A 21154-nucleotide genomic window follows, 5' to 3' on the forward strand; every position below is an offset into this window, starting at 1 on the left:
TGGGGTTACTGCTGTTAGAGCTCGACGAGTTACCGACTAGAATATGTGTTAGATCAACAACTACTGGCGACAAGTATAGAAATACTGACGTGGACCCCATCTGCACCAATGACCACGTCCGCAGCTATCGATCGCCCATCGACGAGTGTTACCGTGGCGGCTTCCGGGTCCACAGTGACAACCCGTGAATTCGTTCTCAGGTCCACCGGTGTACCGACCCCATCTCGAGAAGTAGCCGCAGACTTGAGCTGGCTGTGTAGGTCGACGCGATGTGCCAATAGGTATGGCTTCCCTCAAGGTTAGTCCAAGCAGCACTGCAGGGACGCAACTTTAGATTTACATGTTGCCAGCCCCGGCTGAGGGTGCTCATGTCAGGCTGGGCGACAGACTCGCCGCTTTTGTCATACCCAGTGACCTGTTTTGCCGTTAGTTGTGCGTACTGGCCTCAAAGTTCAGCAGTGCGCTCAATACCAATTTCAACTCAACGGCCCCTGCTGCTGCGGGGTCAATACCGAGATGATGTAGAAGTCCATTTGCATTTGGCGGAACGCCAATTGCGGCACCGTGTTCGCGGGCAAGCTGAGACTGTTCTAAGACCTATATACAATCACGGTGCTTCAGCGGCAGCCGATACGCGCGACTGGCGGCTCGAAAAACACAAGAGCACTTCATGCTTACCGTGACCCGCTGCCCAGCTCGCCTCAACGCAATGGCAGCAGTAAGCCCACCAAGGCCCGCCCCAACGATGACAAAATGTAGCTGCCGCCCGGTAACCTGGCCTGGGGCCTCTGTATCGAGCTCAGCGGCGCACATGGTGCAGTGGGAACTTTTCTTGGATTATTTGAAATCAGCACCGAACTTCAGAATAGGCGCTATGGTATTGAGCAGTAGTTGCTATCGTCTGGCCATTTGCCACTGAAGAAATACGTTCCTTGCTCACTTGCACGGCCCCGGTCACGGCTTCTATGGTTGTTGGTGGAGCTCACAAAAAGTGGAATCAGGGTCGTGCAGGGCGTTCGGATGTGGGGGAGCGGAGGGAGGACTGATGCGGGGTGCACGCCCGTCTGTTTGCCTGGGGACTGAGCAGTGGAACTGCGGGGCACATGAGGTCGGCAAGTGTGGGGGCGGAACCGCTGCGCGATCTCGGCACGAACTCTGGAGCACCCCTTCCGCATGAGCGCGTGAGGCTCAATTGCTTATGCAACATTGTGCAACATCACAACGCCTGGTGACGTACATAGGTTACACGACATGTGCCCGGACTGCAACTCACAATGACCTCGTAGCCTCATCTTCAAACCAATCGTCCATCCACCCAGGTATCTTTAGATCGGTTTGCAATATTGAGCCGCTCTGAACCCGCCGTTGCCGCGCCGCCATGCTCAGAAGAAATCGACAGCATCAGTGGAGCTTATGATCGCTCGACACTCTCTCGGTCGTGGGAGAACATATAAAGCTCTCGGAAACAAAATGTGGAGCTATCACCCAACACCGCCGGGGCGTTATCCGACCGTGAGCAGCCGCTGCCATGCGAAGAGGGCAACGGTTGGAATGCAGAATGACAAGATTATAGGAATGAAGGATAAGGGAACCTGAAAATTCTGACGAAGATTGCACAAGGATCAATAAATGCAGCGTCGAGACGTTTTCACTGGTTGACTTCGGGCTTATAGTAGTCAAAAGGGTACATAACCATGCATCGAGAGCGTGAGCTTGAGCTGGTTGATTCACATGAACAATGTTCAAAGGGAATCAACGGAAAGCTCACCAGGTACGGCCATGCATGCGCTAAATGTGGCGTGTCATTGACGCGATCTGCCCGTGGACAACCACGAACACTGGCCCGTGATCCACTTCGAGCCGGTGCCGATCCCCCGCTCCGTGCCGACTCCTTGTTCTGCAGTACTGGTAATACGTAGGGCCGACGCAACCCAATAAGCCGCACACGGGACAATGTGCACCCGATGAAGCCCCTCAGCATACCAGTCGGCAAACCCCAGCGGATTCATAAGTTATTTACCGCTTTGCACGCCAGCACTTAGTTCTTCTTCGGGTAACATGGGCTGTGTGATCCCTGCACTGCCAAGCGATCTTGGGCGGCTTTATTTTCCACATATAGGAAACACGTCACTCACTTTCCACTACGTGAAACCCGTCCCATGTCAAATGTTGTAGCTGGATGGGTGTCGTGGGTCATACACAAAAGAATTGATTGGGCTGCGTACTCGTACATGAAAGGCAGTCAAGGAAATACATTTCACTACATAGCACATAACCATCAAGACGCATCGTATTCGAGATACTCCTCTGTCGCTCCCTCTGACTCCCTTACAGAGCATGTCAAATGCCACAGAGGACTTCAGACTCGGCCCCGACTCGGTCACAGCTTTCACTCTTTTCTGCCGCTATGACACTTACACGCATGGAACAGCAAACAGGGTTGGACTTCCCCACTGTGCCTTGTATGAGAAGGTCCACAGGACGCATGGTTAGAACATGAAAAATAACACCTACTTCTATTCAGCTCGCCCATGTGTGCATCGACTCAGTCATGCATCCGTCTTTGGCTTTACCAGTTGACCGATCCCTTAAACTCTGCCTCTATGCATTCACCCGGTGACAGGGGCAAGGTATTCCGGGGACTTATATGTCCGTGTAGCAGTCACTAAGGCCGAATCCATTGCGGACTTATGAAACTGCGTTTCACATTGCATATATAAGGTCTTTTATAGTTCAGAGGAGTTTACGTGCCAAATGAGGACATTCCATCCGAGATCGCCATCATACATTAACGGCGACAAGTATTCGACTCACTTAGTTGCATCAACCGACCCATCGGAGTGCAAAATGAGGTTCCTACACCTGGAAATGCTGCTTGTTGCCACGGCGACTTACGCAGCTCCACAACCCGACTCGTGGCTCTTGAAGCAGGCACTCTCGGCCTTCCACTTGACCCCCCAAATCCTGGACACCTTTCTCCAGCCGCTACAGGTATTGCTGGAGCGAAATTCTCACGTCTACCGCGAGGGCACCCAGCTCAAATTGAATGGTGCTCCATGGACAGCTGCTGGCGCCAACGTGTACTGGCTCGGACTCGACGAAAATGTTATTCCTCCCCCCGGATCGCCGTTTTACCCAAAGTTCAATGCGAGCTACCCGTCCAAGGGTCGGGTTGTTGAGGTTATGAACACGCTTCAAACGATGGGTGCCAGGACGATTCGCAGCCAAACTCTCGGAATAAGTGTTGGAAATCCTCTGAGCCTGATGCCGAGCCTCAACGAATGGAACGAAAAGGCTTTCGAGGCTATCGATTGGGCAATATTTCAGGCCCGTCAGCATGGGTTGAGGGTCCAGGTACCACTGGTTGATAACTACGTAAGGCTTGGATTCAACTAGCAGACACAGCAGCGGGGAGACAGCCAGTTGATCAGCAACCAGGACTACTATCACGGTGGCAAATTTGACTTTTGCCGCTTCCGTGGTATCAACATCAGCGGCGCGGATGGCTACGGTTCTGTGTACGTCAGAACTCCGGATCGTGACCATGACGTCTGGCTGCGTTCCCGCTAATCACGGTACTAGCGACCCCCGAGTACAACAATTCTACACAAACCCTGTCATTATCAACGATTTCAAGCGCTACATCAAGAAGTTAATCACCCACGTAAACCCTTACACAGGTCTGAGCTACGCCAACGATGCAACCATCTTTGCATATGAGACGGGCAACGAACTCAGCGGTCCAATCTTCCGAGACATGAATGTGCCGAACGAGTGGACGGTTGAGATATCTGTAAGAATTTGCTCGGCCTTTTCCATGAAGCTTTTTCTAACTTGGCGCAGCAATTTGTGAAAAGCCTCGCACCGAAGAAGCTGATCATGGATGGAACATATGGTATCAACAAAAGCCACCTCGCAATTCGTGAGGTCGACATCTTCTCCAATCATTTTTATCCCACCAATTCTAGTGTTTTGCAAAACGATATCGACATTGTCGGTTCAGCGGGGAAGACGTACATGGCAGGAGAGTACGACTGGACCGGGAACATCCCAACCGCCAGTTCGCTTGAGGACTTTTTCGGAATCATTGAGAGCCGACAGACGACACCCAGACCAGTGGCAATCGGAACGCAATTCTGGTCGCTGTTTATGCACAACGCCCCCGACTGCAATCATTTCGTGAATCACACAGATGGATTCTCTTTACAATATGGGAACCCCTTGAATACGGCGCACAACAACAGTCAGATCGCGAAGATCCGACGGCATCTTTTCCGCATGAAAGGGGTCGAGGTCGACGACTACCTGCCTGCAAGTCCTTGCCCCGGCGTTCAGGCAGAATATACCTACCAATAGCCAGCGGACTAGCCGTGTAGTGTGACGTGCAGGTGGACTCGATACCGTCGAGTGTCCCAAATATTGATCCTTATACATGACCTATGGAACACAGTTCGCATCCCTGCTCGTTTTCGTGAAGCATACAATATACAATACACGCGCTCTGGCGCCGATATATTTTTGTTGATACCAGTGATTCAAAAGCCTTCAGCTCCTGGGTTCTGGAGACCGATGAGCGGCCTGCTAGCCGCGATTTGGCCACAATTCGTGGCGATCACATGCCGCCTGCACTCTGCGGCCGTGGAATTGATTTGCAAGTCATTAAAACCAGAGAGATAGCTGCAGATACTGGGTGCGTTTGGGGTCATAGCCCTGCCCCATAAATGCATCTCTTCCACCGTTCATTCGCTTTAACAGTCTGTAGACGCTTGTGCCGGCAAGCCTTTGTTTGTGTAGAGCTTGGAGATTCCGAGCCTCCTCACTCTGCTGCCCAGGGAGCTCCATGACTGCGAAGTATCGCATGGCGATACTAAGTGCCATGAGTCCAGAAATATTCTGTGAGAGGCCCGCTGATGGCTCAAAAAGTAGTGGAATTGCTCTTCCGCACTTCCTTGCCAAGACGTCTACCTGAATCATTTCAACGTCGCCAGGAGACGACAAGTTCAAGGCCAGGCCCTTGACAGAGAATAGCATCATGCCAATAAACCAGTACACGATCGATAGATGAAGCAACGAAAACTCGGCACCCCCGTGGGGGGTCGGCAGGGGCAGGCCAGTGACAGTATAGTCAAATTTCAGGATCTGCGTGCCGAATTGTAAGCTCCACCGATTCAGTGCAGATTCTACCTCTTCACAGGAATTGCGCAATCGAGTCCGTCCAACATCACCCGCGATGGAACCTGGAAAGGCCAGCAAGATTGTTAGTTGCTCCAGCAGAGTCGGAATGTCTAGGAGAATATCCATGAGGCAGTCTTTCATTGACTTATTTTGTGTCGTCCAGGGAATCGTCTTCCATCTGTGGTCATTAAGAGGTGACGACTTTCGTGTTCCGATTGCCAACATTGCCTAAACAGGGTAAATGAGTCAGTGCTACACACGGCGGGAGCAACGCTCACACAGAACGCACCATGTTGATACGACTGTCGGCAAAGAGTTGGTGAGCGACGCCCCCAGCGAATGCCTCTGGACCTCGCGCAAGAAACATTGCAAGTTGCCCTTCGCTGTGGCCGGACCATGCCAAGACCGTAGGCTCGTCGTTGGCAACGAAAACAAGCTAGTGTGGGTGTCAGCTTCTACCTAACTTAGAAGCCACATGCGCGATAACTTACGTCAAATGAAGCCATGAGAGCAGAGGCAACAACTAAGCCATCGCTCTTATACGCTGTTTGCCTCTGCAATGCTTTCCCAATCTCTCGCGCAGCTTGAGTATATGTCTCCAGTGCCTTGGCTAGCATCTCCTGCCTGCCAGTCCCCAACGATGCGAGGCAACCCATGGCAGTCGCAATGACAACATGCCGGAGGCCCGGTTCTTTGTCGTACAGTTGAGTTATAAGAGTGGCCCAGTTTTGAGCACCTGGCCGTGCAGTGCCAACTGCTACCTGTTGCTCCCGCGGTAGCATTACGTCCCAGAGGTGCCCCAGATAAAGCTGCTCTCTGGCCGATCTGACCAACGGGTCAGGTAGACCGGGCTTGGAATCATTATATGTCTTCGCGTATCGTGTGAGCCAGGGTCGCCCAGCAGGGCGCGACAAGTTCTCGCCTTCCCTTGAACCTGGAGCAATCCACTGCACTGTAGAGTGTACAAATGTGAGATCTCTGCCGTAACCGCCACATGGAAGACCAGACTTCTTGCATTGCTTGCAATCGGGGGTCGCTCTGTCGCACTTGCGGATGCTTTGGTTAGTCTACAGCACAGTGTCATTTAGGCTGGTGTATACATACCCCTTTCTTCCTGCGTCGACATGTAACACAGCCTCTGGATCTGCCTGGGACGCCAACCATGAGTACGAGACAGAGGGCTGCAGCCAAGATTTGCAAAGGTTACCATTCAACATGAAGACGGTTGCATGGAACACCACATGGCGCAAGACGACAAGAACATTTGTCACAGGGCTCGTGCTTTTATTGGCTCGGGGTGATGTTTCCCCGTGCTTATAACTGCAACGTCAGCTCGTTCAATGTGTCTGAGACAGCTCAGCTGCTCCCGGAACCAAGTCAGCCCATATTACGTCTCTTCCCTTTTCAGTTGCTTCTTGTGCTTGATGGGCCGATTGCGCTTGGCTTTCAGTGCCAGGCTTGGCGGCCTTTGAACAGAAGCCGCGCCTTCGTCTATACCCATGTTTTGCTCCGACAACCCCGCCTCGTCGAGACAGGGTCGCCACCACGTTGTCACTTCGAACAGCGCGGGGATTGCTCGCTGGTGATTGAAGCAGTGGCGGTTACGCCTGCTAGGCAGCAGTAGAGCTGGAGGGCTGTGACTGCGCCAGCAACTGAAACCACAATGTCCCGCCATATTGCAGCAATTGCAGCGCGCGGGGCCAAGAGGGCAGGCCTGTAGTAGTCCCGACGCTTACGAGGCGAGTAGCGGGTCGCGGCCGCGGCATATGCCTGTTTCGCGACATTGACCCTGACGTCGAGGATAGGCACGCCCATCTCTATTGCAAAGAACAGTCGTGTCAACAAACACCCGGCTATCAATTAAGCCATCTATAGGTCTATAGACATCATAATCTCTCCATCTTCATCTGGTGGCGCGATTTCCACGAAGCCAAGTTTCTCATAGAACTTATAAGGCGAGTCCTCCGGTTTCACATTCTTCAGCACGTTCTCGCTCTGCTTCCCCTCTGGTGGTGTGGACATGACCCCTAGCGTCTTTGCCTGAGGATTGTGTTGTTGTATCTGCGCGATTGCATATTCTATTCCTTGCCGACCGAACCCCAACCCCTGATATCGGCCGTCGATCATGAATCGCCAAATGTAGTATGCCTCATCAGGGTCCCAAATTGCCATCATGAGCATGCCGACAAGCGTCCCATCAGCATAGATGGCTCGCACCCAGGCGTCCTCCGAGTAATGAGCTTCGCAAAGAGACCAAACATTAGGGGCGAGGTTTCCTGTCTGACCCTCTTTGAGACTCAAATTTGCTACCGCGCGCCAGTTTTCTTCGGTGACTTCGCGAAATGTAAGGGTTGAGTTTCTGGTTGGAGTAGCCATTCTGGAAGCGCTATTCATAGCGTGCAGGAGGCAATCGGAGCAGATATGGCAGATGCGAAGTCCGACAAAAAGCCAGCTCGGTGCAGTATTGGCGTTCCTTGCGGATTGTTTTGCACGGCGTAGGTTCTCGGTTCCAGAGTCGGCCTTATCATCAGGGCGCAAGGGCCATGAATGAGCTGTACGGAACCGAGAGCAACTCAAAAGATTGACGGGATATTTGTTCGCTTGATAGATGGCGGCAATTGACTCATCGTCATCGGTCTCGGCCTGCAGCCTTTCGAGGTTAGTATGCAGGCTGTGCCTAAGCAGTAGATGGTTTGTGAGTCATGCAGCAGGCTCGGACGCTGGCCGAAAGCTCTAACGGTATGTCATGCGAGAGGTGATACAGGGCCACCAAGCCTGGAATGGACGCGCAGGTGCCCTTCAACAACAAGATTGGCGGATTCTTTAAGATGTCCCCAGGTAGTGAGATGGATATTCCATTGGGTCCAGTCGGCCTAGCTATTTGAGACATGGTGGATCAAGAAGCTGAGAAGTGCAATAGGACTACTACTAGCAGCTAGTAGTACTCGCATTTTAAGTAAATTAAAGGCTTCATAGTAGGTTCTCGTAGTCTTGTGTGCTGGTTTCACTCAGTCGTCTTTTTAGCGCTGTCGCGAGTATAATAGCTACCTGCATGGACCTTCAAGTCTTTAGCCAGCATACACTCAATCCTCCATCACCATGTTTCATTTGTTGAACGGTCCGTCTAATATCATCCTTTGGCATCTCCTCAAGCAAGGCGCATCCAACGGGCTTGGCCCCAGATGCATAGCTCAGTGTACAGGCGGGCTGACCGAAGTTGAAGCGTCGTTCGGCGCTTGGGCGATGCTGGAAGATTGGAGGCAAGAAGGGGGTTTTGACCAAGTGGAGCACTCGAGAAGGGATATCATATCCTGGAGCGGCTGAAGGTCGAAAGGGCTCTCCCCCAACCGGCCCGACGAGACACATTTCTTTACCTGCTTTCTGCTGCGAAGGTCTGTGACTATGAGACGTATAGTGCAGTGATCCTTCCGTTCTGTTCTTGTGCCTGCTATAGGTGATTGACTCTGGCTTTACATCTCGCGCGAGAAGATCAGCGTACATATAGTCGAAGCAGCAGGCAGGCCTTGGGCGCGAATAAAAGGGCGGGAAGCAAGAACGTATCTATGCTTGAGATTACTCGACGAGACGCTGGGGTATCCAGAATGCCTCACAGGAAATGGCAGGAGGCCGTACCGCGAGATGTTCCGAGATCCGTCATCGAGATATTGGACGGCATTACAGTACAGTACTTGGGCGACAGAATAATTCTCCTCAGTTCCCCCACATCCGATCCGAGCCGTTTTTCGCGTACCCGGAAGCGGATGATGTTCGGGATCAGCCGGAACGGCAGAGCAGGCATCTCGGCAATGCCTTATTTTCCGACCTTCCCCCTTGGTCCTGTCGCATGCATGGTTGGCTGGTCTATTCTCACATCCAACAAAACAATCGACTTCAAAGCAGGAAGCGTGCAACACCATGACGTGTCCCATAGAGTACTGTACATGCTGTACTGTTGGAAAGGCAAATCGGGGACGTATAATTAATCGGTAGTCTTTGACCCCGAGCGCGAAGCCCGAGCGCGAAATCTCGAGCGCGACGTCCCGATTCCCGAGGCCGGGACTGGCTATGCCAAATCTACAAACGCTATAAGACGCTGCCATACTGCAGTTTCGCCTCGCCTATCTTGCTGGCCTATATAGACTGCAAAGAATACAGTGTTAGAGACGAAAAAAGCACCCGGCCTCCTCTAATCTACAATGGCTACAAACGCACCACCGGTTGCCTCGGACGTCGGGTACCTCTTGGATCGCTTGACTATTAGCGACTTACTCATTTCCTTTGCTCATGCAATTGATACGAAGAATTGGACCGCTTACGAGGATCTTCTGGCGGAGGATGGCATTGTCGAAATCCCAGTCAAGCTTCCAGACGGCAGTTACCTCAGGCATGTTGGACGTGAAGGGACTGCAGACTGGGTCGCGGGCAATAGCGAAAAGCCGGGGCTCAGCCAATTTGCAGCAACTCATCACATGAGTACAAATCATCAAGTTAATATCGAAGGCGACAGTGCTTCTACACACTCCTACACGCATTGCATTCATCGTCTCAGCGACAACCCCGGTGAGGTTTGGGAAGTCGGCGGCTGGTATACATGTGACTTACGCCGTGTGGGCGATCGCGACTGGAAGTTTGCAAAGGTTCATTTTGATATTGTTTGGGAACACGGCAAGCCAGTTTGGGCAAAGCATTAGACTAAGACAGAGGTCTGGTACCCGCCGACCGTCCTGTAGCAAAAAAGGACAAAGGGGTCTCCTTTTGTCTTTCTAAAAATGAAGAGGAACATCTCATAACAATGTACCCATCTTAAAGGCCATGCAATTTTAGTGCCTACTAGTCCTATGTCTTCAATGCAAACCTTAATCGGCGATGCCGGCATCAGACGTTATATAAGCATCTTTCTTGGCTCCTGCGCCGCATGCCAGCAGGGTTGGCTAGTAAACAAATCTTGGACGATGATAAGAGTCCCCATGGTGGCGTGTAAAGCCATGGGTTCGGCAAGCTGCCAGAATCGTAAAGCGACCTTTAGGGATCGACCCTATCGTAGGTCTCTATTTGCGTCGGCATGTTTAAGACCATTTGCGCATCCTTCAGGACGTCCATCCGTAAGATTGTAGACACACCCAGTTCATTGAGGAGTCTACTCAATGGGCCTTCGGTCCGAGAGAGTTTGACATTCCCAGGGAAAAGGCATTGTGCCGCGAGGAGCGGGTTGGTTTGCACTTTAACTTGGAACCATTTCCCGTCGATCTTGTTTATCGCATTGTTGGTTATGATCGAAGATTGCGACGGGATAGTTCTCATCGTGGGGAGGGGTACGTCTAGCCATAGATCCGGTGTCCCATCCGTTGCCGTAATTTCGGCCGTGATGTTTTGATCGCCCATCTGGAAGCCAATGTTGGCGAGCCATTTAGGGAACTGGTATCCGTACACCCCGCGCACTCGCGCAATTTCTGTATCGACGGGTAGAGCCAACACATGCCCGTAGAACGTGCGATTCCACATAGAACTGAGAAGTTGGGTCGCGCTGTGACTGTCTTTACCAGGCTGGCGGACGACGATGGAAATCGAGACCTCGTTGTAGGGATCGTTATCGCATATGAGGTACGAGTAAAACGTTAACGCGACTAAACCGTAGCCGGGCAAGGCCATGATGGGCTCTAAAGGTGATGGGAGCTTGGACCTTAAGCGGTGGAGCGGTGCGACAAAGAGAATTTGAACACTCCTCGTGCGATAATAGAAGTTGGGTGCGTATATTTGGCCGACCCTCGAATCGACCAGTTTCTTCGGAACGTCCAAGAAGAAGCTGATGTCGGGCCCAGCACCCAGATCATGGGCCACTTCGTTCAGGTCTGGGTTCATACGGTAACGGTCGTAGTAGCCACCCTTGAGTACATCTACCTTTTGTCCTCCGAACTCGACCTGGATGGTCGAACCTGGCCGGCGCCTGCATCACAAGACGTCGTTAGTGCCCTTCAAGGTAGAGAGCTAGGAGCAAAAACACGAGTAACACACCGTGTGGGGGCTTCTGGAGTTGCCGCTAACGAGATGTTTGCAGTCGAAGACATGATGCTCCCTGTCGGTAGGGGTATGATCAGGATCCGATGGGCCGTTTCCAAAACGATTCTTCTTTTTCGTAGATACAGATTATTCTCAGGAGGGCGACAGACTATTGACTGACTGCTCGGGTAATTCCTCGGGGCATTAAAGCAGGATCCCGAATGCAATGGTCAAAGAGATGGCCGATCCAACCTCATAGGGCGAGAAACGCAAGGAATCGAGAAATCGGGAGCTTGGGTCAAAACAAGAGGAATGTTGTTCACATACCGGCATCGATACTGATATACTACTGGCGATGGCGGAATTGGAGCCGACTACCATAGGGCCGAGGGCGTTGAACGACCATTTCTCCACTTGGGATGTCTTTATCGCGATCGGGATTGGGAAGCTACAAGACTATCCCGAAGTGGGGAGCTCAACTGCACCTCCGACGGAGTTTTCTAACCCGCTAATGCCGAGTACTTTTATACCGGCAATAGAGCTGAACCTCGGCAGTTTGTCAATCTGAGAAACGAGGCTATCGCACCGCCAGGTCATGAGAACTCGAGGCGAATTGACAGGTAGCATTGCCATGACACCATCGTGCGGTCTGTATTATTGCTAACATCCTATTCTCGCATACTTGTGAAATCATACTGTCACCATTTGGTCGACTGCTTCAACGTTTATCAACACACAAGACTGGTAGAACGGAACCAATCGTCTGGTCGTAGAACCTTGGCCGCGGCATGCAATAATTGCATATTAAGAGGCTCGGCCTAGCCCATGCGTAAAACAAAACAATACAGGGTGGCACTGGTCATCGCCCATGTGCGCAATCTAGCACATTCTACGGAAACATAAGCGGACACTTCACTAATGATGATCATGCTGTCCTCTTTCTGCCAACTGCTGGGTGCGTCAGAAACACCGTTTGTACGGAGATGTCTTGTCGCGTGGTCAAGGGTTGTACATGCGAGAACAGCTCTGTCGCTTCACCGTGGGAGAAACACTGAGGCAGGTTGAAGCGTAGAATGCAACAGGCAGAAGAATGGCATGAACGTGCAGCTGGAAGTATTCGAAGTTTTCAAACGGCTGGGCAGTTCATTGTTCCACGTTCCACGACAGTCCAGCAACAGGGATGGGTCCTGTGGGGCACAGGGCTGATTCGCACTGACTCTGTCTCACCTGTGTTGACAGGGGCACCCCTGTCCCGTGAGACTTTAGCTTCTTCTGAGCAACTTGATTCCTCATCCTCATCGTTCGAATGTCCCCACTCAGAGCGCCTGTATCAGACCAGATGGAAATCGCGTGAATCATGTTTTTACTTGCAGGCAACCCCTGGCTTCGAATTCATGCAAGCATTCATATGAGCATGGATCGAGATACCGCCGGGCTCGAGTTGACCGCGAGAATATCACTCGCCTTTGCGAAATCTTCACAGCCAATTTACACCAGTAGTCGGTGAGAAATCATGGTGCCAGTCGCAACACTCTGCAAGATAAATATTCCCACAGTCGTATCCCAGTTGACCGATGGTGTGCTGAACACTGTCCTCTGCCTTGAGTCTCGGCACTGCTTCTTCTAGTTTCCTTGTGCACAGGTCATACCAAAACAAACTCGTGCTGGCACGACCACGCGGCAGAGGATTTTCATGGTGCCTCCTACACACGGATATGCTTAGACAAGATTCCATATCGTGGTAAAGGAACTCGACAATCCTAGCCGATCCCGCTGGGAAGGGCGCATCCAGTCCGAAACTGGCCGTAAGCCGCGACGCCACGCTCACAGCTGAGTGATGGGACCTGCACCTTGCCAGCCACTTAACAGGGCATGTACGGGACGAAAACAGCCAGGCGGTAACGGAGATTAGCTGGGACTCACTTGCGTATCTTCGGCGAGCTAAGTGTCAGGACCCCTTGATCCTGCGTCAAGCGGAATGACCACGTCTGCCCAGTCAGAAAGCCTGTTACGCGAAGGCGGTGTTGATCAGTGGGAGCCCTTGAACTTATTTTAGTTCAGGACTGAGACCCAGTATAAGATAGAGCTCCGGCTACGGGAAGTCTAAATCTGACTCCGTCTCACCCACCCAAGACGACACTCTTTGGCCTTCGAACACTTCCTTTATTGAGCTGGGTCGGGCTCTTCGCCAACAAACGCTAAGGCAACTTCCATACTGCCAAAAACGAACAATCTGCTCGATTTCACGGCACTTGATGCTTTCACTCGCTGATACAGTGCTTTGCAAATGGCTACGGTAAAGGCAGGCCCCCGTGTAGCCGAAACTGAGGCGCCAAAGCGCACCTCCACACCGGAGGAGCCAAAGTATGAGGCACTCTACTACGACCAACCGCCTCTGCCTCTTCCGCCGGCCGCAGTAGTGCATCATCGTAGACGCCTCTTCTGGTGGGCAGTCCGATATGCCGCTGTGGTTGTGGTCGTTTTTGTGGGGTTGCTCATTCCCCTGATTGTGTTCGCTAGCGACGCCTTCCCCGACGAAAATGCGACGCCCGAGGCGATCCAGGCGAGTCAGTACGGAAATCTTGTCTTCTTCATATGTCTTTGGTTAGAAGTTACCTGGATAGCGGCCGTTTTCTTTGACCTATTCGGACTTGGCCTGCCGTACCTCTTTCGTTTCATCGCCAGGTTTGTCGTTACAACCGTGTTCAGAATGTGCATAGCTCACTACTCTAGATATGTCAACTCTTCTCATCAACGCTACTGGCGTATTTTCAAATTCATGCGCCGGCCTATCTGTTTCCTATTTACAACTATAATCACGTTTTCTTGCTTTACAGTGGTATGTCTCATGGCTTACACGCGATCGTCTAACCGATTCTAACCGCAACAAGTTCATTAACTACAACTCTGACCTCGCAGTAAACATCAACAAAGGCCCGGACGATATTGGCTGGGACGACGTGATCGAAGATATACTAGAACAATTGCAGCTATGGGTAGTATTTTACTTTGTCGAGAAAATACTCATCTGCTATCTAGCGGTACACTACCATTATCGGCGGTCGAACGTTGGCCTGACTCGAACCAAGGATGTGCACAATGCACTCATCACGCTTTACGAGGCCTCGTTATACCTTCACCCAGTCAACGGAAGCGCCTTCGCCGAGGAAGACATGATCATTCGAAACGCAAAGGGCGATGTGCAGGCCTCGGCCCGCATGCGCGTGTCAAGCTACTTAGCTAGGCTGGGTATTGACGGTTATAGCATCATGTCACTCTTCGGCAACTTCATCTCAGACGCTCCGGAAGCCCATTGGCTACGACCAGGATCATCGTTCTCTGTCATTGACCGCGCCTGGGCGAACCCGACCTCTGCTAGGGCACTGGCGAGGCGAGTCTGGTTGTCGCTCGTCGCAAGTGGTAATACCGCGCTGACGGAGTCCGATATTGCCGAGGTCCTCGGCCCAGACAGAGAGAAGGAAGCGGCAGAGATTTTTAATACCCTCGACGAGAATGACAGCGGCGACATCCAGATGGAGGAGTTCGTCGGTATTGTGACAGAGGCCGGAAAGACGCGTCACAACGTCTATCGAACGATTGCTGATATGGACCATTGCATTAATACCTTTGACTGGCTTTGCTTGATAATCATTGCCGTCGTCATGATTTTCTTCATCGGTAAGCCCCTGGCACGTCCGGCACCCTGTGATCACAGCTAAGTCAAGGCAGCTGTGCGATACGTCCCCGCCCTCAAGCAAATTCAGAGCATCCTTTCGTCCCTCGCTATTGGCCTGTCGTTTGCCGTAGGCCGCACATTCAACCATCTCCTAACGGGTATTATTTTCGTCTTCTTCGACCACCCATTTGATGCAGGGGACGTCGTGAGCATCTCGGCTCCGGGTGGCGCAACCGGCTCGACATACGCCGTCAAGAGACAGTCGCTGCTCTACACTGTCTTCCGCCGACTCGACAATAACTCAGAGCTACAAATCGCAAATGATCAGCTTTACCAAAAGGGTATTGACAACTACACACGATCCGGCATCAATCGCCAGTCGCTGAGCATGTTTGTCGACTTCCGCACGAGCTTCAAAGATCTTGCCAAGCTCCGGACGATCCTCGACAAATTTCTGTTCGATAATCCTCGTGACTACGTTCCGGGAAGTCTGGCACTCAACGTCACGTCACTCCACGAGTTGAATAAAATGGAACTAAGGCTGGGATTCACTCACCGCAACAACTGGTCGGACGACAAGCTGCGGTCGCAGCGAAGCAATAAGTTCCATTGTGCCCTAATATCCGCGTGCCGCGCGGTTCCTCTGTATAGACCAGGGAAAATGCTGCCGTCTGCTGGAGACAACGGCAACCCAGTTTATACGGTGCAGCTAAACACCACGACAGAGTTGGCTGAGAACATCCAGAAAGAAAAGGATCGTCGACAGGGACTTCGATGGGACTTTGAGAAGCCAGAGGCGAAAGAGAAGAACGAGGAGGAAGCGGCAGCAGAGAGCCATTCGGAGACCAAACCGACTGCTAGCCCGCAGGAGTTGGAAGAGGAGGCGTTTAGGGCTATGACTCGCACGACGCCGCCAAAGAAGTCAGAGGATATAAGTGCCGATGTGGAGACCTCAAGAGCCGTAACCGGCTTTCGGGTACCATTGAGCCAAGGAATTTTCCCGTAGGATGGCCGCGACTGAACCTGATATGTTCATTTGTTTCGTGTACATAGGTTTTCCTCGTCGGGCAATTGTTGTGCCTGGGAAATGTTGGCGGCGCGGCCAGGCCAACGGCCGTTCAACCATATCCGACTCTCAACATGAATACTTGCCCCTCGTGTTCCGTTGAATGGCATCTGTTGTATGTAGTGGCAGCGCATGGCGAGCCTGGTCGACAGTTCCCGGCGCCACGTTATCCGTTGCCGATTGAGTTGAGGAGACCTCTGACAGGCGACGGGGCCAGGTGTTACAAATGATAGAATCGTGTGCACTGCCAGGGACCTCGAGCACTGCAAATGAGACTACGGCTCCCTGGTTGGTGCAGATGCCCCTGATCAACTTGGCAAGCTTGGTACCAGGAAATGTCATCATTCTGTTCGCCTCCTCTCGTAGTGGGCCCCAGGTCGGTCACAGGTCGGTCCCAGAGCCCAGAGATTCCACATCCTGCTGATGGGCTCCAACAATAACCGCCAGGCGAAGGCGCTAACTATCCACTACTGCTGCCTACTGTCACACTTCTGCGGGGAGCAGGCAAGACCGAAGCCATTGCGGTGTCTACATGATTTGTTACTTTGTGCCGAAACGGAACACCTGTGTCAGAAGAGAGAGCGAACGTGAACAAGCGCGAGCATCGCCGCCTAGGACAAGACGCATACAATTACGACGTCTGGAATGAAGTTACGTAGATTCCTTCAAAGTTTGTGAGGTAGCGTTCCTCGTGACCAAGCTCGAGCGTCTGCACTCATCTGAATGCCGTCGAGACTGGGCTTAAAATCGCCTCGTGATCCAGCTTCGTACACATAATCAGTGCTTACACAGACGGAGCCGGAAAGTACGGCAAGCGCGGCGGATCCCTGGGCCATAAGACCGACGTGCGCGCGTCGATATATTCAGGTACCGCTGCCTTGCATGGTAGCCTGGCCTTCCTACACCATCTAGTTGCTGTGCAATTTGCCATATATAGCAAGATTCAGGCTCCATGTATTGAGACCGAGTGTCGTCCGCACCGCGACTTTTTTGACTACTGTAGCCACTTACGGCCTGGACTTCATGGGTTCCTCTACCTAGGCAGGTATGATATCACGGTCTTTTACTTCTAGCCGGGTCGCCATGGCCAGTCCAATGATGAACCGCTTCGATCATGGCTTACTGCTACTCTGTGTGGCTCTCTTCGCCAGCATCGGCGTCGCCAAGGAGGTCAACGCAGGCTTCGACCCTTACGCGGCAGCGCAAGTCATGGTCGATTCAGCTTCGCACTCCTGGGAATGGGGTACAGCAGCAGAGGCCTTGCTAGAGCTCTACAATCCCGAATTGTCCGTGTTTGGGTCCAAGCCATTCCCACAGGACGGAGTCCCCGCGGCAGACCCTTCAACATTTGCTCTCGCCTATGCGAAGCAGTTCATCAACCGCAACTCCCAGGTTCTTGTCGGCAACTCTGCCGTCGGCGACCCGGCATCCCTCGGGGTTTCCGCGATACTCTTGGGACAATCAGATAGCACGTATCTCGACGCATCAGATCGGCAAGCCAGCTACCTGCTCGAGGATGCTCCAAGATGGAGCAACGGCGCAATCTCCCACCGGCCCGACGTTGCAGAATTATGGGCTGATAACGTCGCCATGTCCTTCCCGTTCTGTTTGTGTCCTCTTCCAACCATGCCCTCCAAGGAGGCTAACGAATCACCCGCATAGTGGCGTACCTGGCCGTGCAAACGAACAATGTCTCCCTAATGGCTGAGACGGTTCGGCAGTGTGGCTTGTATCGCGACGTGCTTAAGACCAGCCAAAAGCTAAACTGGCGACACATTATAGGGCCACAGTCCCAGGATGAGGGTCTCTGGGCTACAGGCAATGGCTGGGCCGGCTACGGTATGGTACGAGTGCTGCATACGCTGCAGAGTTGGTCCATATCGTCGTCATCCTTGGCATCAGAAGTGAGCCAGTTGAAAGCTTGGATAAAAGAGATACTTGATGGGGCATTACTATCGGGATTCGAGAACGGTCTGCTACACAACTATCTCGACGCTGATAGCTGGTTTGGCGAAATATCCGGCACCGCTCTATTAACAGCAATAGCATATCGAATGGCGACGAACGACCCCAGTATGTTTCCGCAAAAGTACATCACCTGGGCAGATACAAACCGGAGGAATCTGGCCGGTAAGGACACAAATGGCATCTTCTCGCCTGCCGTTAACCCCTATTCCTGGTTGGATCACACCCAGTACACCAGCGGATCTCCAGAAGGCCAAGCCTTCATGGTGTATCTTTATACATCGTACAGAGACTGCGTTAATGCGAACATCTGCGCAAAACCAGCTTCGTCGGGAACCACGATCTCCAAGCCTGGCATCGGCCCGGTCGAGACAATCACCATGCTCAACGCGCCCATAACCTTTTCGGCTATGCCTCAGCCCACAGGTCCGGCTTGCGCAGCTCCTCAAAGCTGCGACAACTGTGCGGGTTCGTTCAATGGTCTTGCCAAGTATCCCACGTGTACAACTGGGCCAGCCAAGGGTTGTCGGTGTGTTGCAACCAGCACCACCTGCGGGGCGCACCAAAGTTGTGATTTGAACGGATGCGTGGGCAAGTTCAATGGGTTGGTCAAGTACGCCCAGTGCACAGGCAACTTTGAGGGCTGCGAATGTACAGCAACAAGCACGACATGCGGACCTCATCAGAGTTGTGACCTCAATGGATGTGGCGGCAAGTTCAACGGGCTTGCCCAATACGCCCAGTGCACGGGCAACTTCGAGGGCTGCGAGTGCACAGCAACGAATACGACATGCGGTCCTCATCAGAGCTGCGATCTGAATGGATGCGCCGGCAAGTTCAACGGCCTGACCAAGTTTGCCCAGTGCACGGGAAACTTCATCGGCTGCGAATGCGAGGCGACGAAGACGACCTGTGGGGCGCATCAGAGTTGCGACCTCAATGGCTGCGCTGGCAAGTTCGACGGGTTGGCTCCGTTTGCCAAGTGCACTGGCAACTTCCAAGGCTGCGAGTGTGCGGCGACGACCAACACATGTGGACCGCATCAAAGCTGCGACCTCAATAGCTGCGAAGGAAAGTACAGTCTCACGGATGGAAAAGCTTACTGCAGCCAAAACTTCATCGGGTGTGAGTGCATCGGAACTGGCCACACCTGTGGCGACCGACAGAGCTGCGACCTGAACAATTGCAAAGGCGCCTTTTCGGGGAGCGTGCGCTACGCCCAGTGTACCAACTTCTTCAAGGGATGCCCCTGCAACGCGACACCCAACACGTGCGGGTCGCCTCAGAGCTGCGGACTCAACGGCTGTGCCGGTGCCTTCTCCTTGTCGAACGGCAAGGCCTACTGCACCAACAACTTTGTTGGATGCGAGTGCGCGGCAACCCCAGGAACCTGCGGAGATCCGCAAAGCTGCGATATGAACAACTGCCAGGGCGCCTTCTCAGGCAGTGAGCCGCTCGCGCAATGTACGGGTTTCTTCAAGGGCTGCAAATGCAAGGCCACAGCCACAACATGCGGCAAGAAGCAGAGCTGCGATCTCAACGGCTGTGCGGGAGGTTACGACTCGAATGGCGTGGCTCGATGCCAGGGCAACTTTATTGGCTGCGAGTGCGTGGCCACCAAGGTAAGAAAGTAGCAAACTGGGTGCCTCTTCCGGCCTGAGGGTTGGCGGGCACTGGTCACCGAGATGCACAGCAATACTGACGCGAACACGGCGGCATCGCAGAACACGTGCAATGTCATCAAGAACTGCGACCTGAACGGCTGCAACGGCTCCTTTGACAGCAATTCCAACACGGCTCGCTGTCGAGGCCACTTTGCGGGATGCGTGTGCAACCCGGTCGCGGTAAGTTTGACAGCCTCCACTGCGCTTCAAGCCTGGGCCGCCCGATGCTGACACGCCTGACAACAGTCAACATGTGGCACCAGACAGAGCTGTTCTCTCAATGGCTGCAAGGGCGGGTTCGTCAATGGCAATGCGGTCTGCCTCAGCAACTATTACGGTTGCCCATGCATCCCCGACCCGATCTGGATTCCGCCGCCACCGCAAACATCAAACCCAGGATACCCGCCGCTCGAAAGCCCGTGGTACTGCGTGGGCATCTACATCGACGGCAATTGCGGTCCCGGATCCGGTAGCAACGGCGGTTGCACCCCGGAGTACCAATTTGGAGCCCTCAATGCAAACACGGGCACGATTGCCACGTCCGGATTGACCTGGAAAGCACTGACGGCCAGGGATCTTTGCGGTGCTACCATCGACGGCGCAACAGTCATTTGTAATGGCGACCTCACGCAAGAGTGCGCGGAGCCCGGCATTGCGCTGTACAAGTCGAGAACTTGTCGCACGCACTGCGCCCAATTCGGCGACTCGTCGTTTTGCACTCCAGACTTCACGGATGGCCAGCACTTCGACCGAACCCTGTCCGCAGTCCTAATATGTGATCGCGCCCTACCTTGAGTCCGACGGAGGGGCTGGAAAGGCGACGCCGCCGCTAACGTGAAGCCTCGCGCGTCAAGGCTGTCCGACGACTCGGCAACCGCCTCGCTGTTTGATGCGTCGTGGTATACCAGGAGAAGAAAATGGGAGGAAGATGGCAGGTACCATGTGCCTCTACTGCCCGGCGTTTGGCGTTTGGCGTCATGGCTGCGCGTGGTCGACAGTGATCTTGTTGTGTGTTGTCCGCCGATGCCAATCTAAAACGGCTCTCATCAATGGCGCCGCGCGAGAAAAACGCAACACGCGGCTCCATCGAGCTGACGGCAAACGCTCTACTTAAGTCTCTTGTAGCGAACGCTCCCGCGACGAGGATCCAATTTCAATCGTCTCAGCTCAATGTCTCAGCTCAATTGATGAGCCAAATACCTGCTGCTCCATAGCCGCAAAGGCCGTCTCTGCTGCCAATGCCAGAGACTGTACCAGGCCAAACGCGACGCGGCGGTGCAGTCAGTGGCAGGGAGCCGACCGCATTCCTTGGCCAACGCGCCTGGGCCGGCGACACCAGCCTAATCACAACCCGCTTCAACCGCCTGCCTCCAGGCATCTTGCAGTGAGAGCTCATGTTCGATGTGGCAAGCTGAACAACAGTCACCGGTTCAATCATTCACTTGCGCAGTGGACGTTGCGTCCAAGCTCACGTGATGCAATGTTTCCCCAAGCTGTCTGTTGTGTAACACCCGTTCCACCCATCGGCGCACGGCGTCTGTTGTGCGACCCCGGCACGATACGCGGACTCGGCATCACGGTACTTTATTTTGGCGTGCACAAAGGGGCTGC

General features: G+C 53.2%; 5 protein-coding genes across 5 annotated transcripts; 3 read left to right on the forward strand and 2 right to left on the reverse strand.

Annotated features, from left to right (window-relative positions):
- Nucleotides 1–2847: 2847 nt before the first annotated feature.
- Nucleotides 2848–4356, forward strand: PLICBS_001798 (uncharacterized protein; the record flags this gene model as incomplete). Its single annotated transcript, XM_065599905.1, has 4 exons — nt 2848–3354; nt 3406–3518; nt 3583–3793; nt 3844–4356. The coding sequence occupies 4 exons, from the start codon at nt 2848–2850 to the stop codon at nt 4354–4356; spliced, it is 1344 nt and encodes a 447-aa protein (XP_065455977.1).
- A 2688-nt stretch (nt 4357–7044) lies between these two features.
- Nucleotides 7045–7551, reverse strand: PLICBS_001799 (uncharacterized protein; the record flags this gene model as incomplete). The annotated part of the gene is made up of 1 exon (XM_065599906.1): nt 7045–7551. The coding sequence occupies one exon, from the start codon at nt 7549–7551 to the stop codon at nt 7045–7047; it is 507 nt and encodes a 168-aa protein (XP_065455978.1).
- Nucleotides 7552–10197: 2646 nt separating this feature from the next.
- PLICBS_001800 (uncharacterized protein) lies at nt 10198–11240 on the reverse strand (the record flags this gene model as incomplete). Its single annotated transcript, XM_065599907.1, has 2 exons — nt 10198–11119; nt 11218–11240. 2 exons carry the CDS (start codon nt 11238–11240, stop codon nt 10198–10200), a joined length of 945 nt encoding a protein of 314 aa, XP_065455979.1.
- Nucleotides 11241–13459: 2219 nt separating this feature from the next.
- On the forward strand, nt 13460–15854 carry PLICBS_001801 (uncharacterized protein; the record flags this gene model as incomplete). Its single annotated transcript, XM_018321398.1, has 4 exons — nt 13460–13857; nt 13906–14011; nt 14064–14850; nt 14902–15854. 4 exons carry the CDS (start codon nt 13460–13462, stop codon nt 15852–15854), a joined length of 2244 nt encoding a protein of 747 aa, XP_018178877.1.
- Nucleotides 15855–16997: 1143 nt separating this feature from the next.
- PLICBS_001802 (uncharacterized protein) lies at nt 16998–20338 on the forward strand (the record flags this gene model as incomplete). Its single annotated transcript, XM_065599908.1, has 5 exons — nt 16998–17520; nt 17577–18890; nt 19071–19501; nt 19604–19723; nt 19790–20338. 5 exons carry the CDS (start codon nt 16998–17000, stop codon nt 20336–20338), a joined length of 2937 nt encoding a protein of 978 aa, XP_065455980.1.
- Nucleotides 20339–21154: the final 816 nt, after the last annotated feature.

Source organism: Purpureocillium lilacinum (assembly GCF_023168085.1).
Source record: "Purpureocillium lilacinum CBS 284.36 DNA, scaffold_2, whole genome shotgun sequence".
NCBI lineage: Eukaryota > Fungi > Ascomycota > Sordariomycetes > Hypocreales > Ophiocordycipitaceae > Purpureocillium > Purpureocillium lilacinum.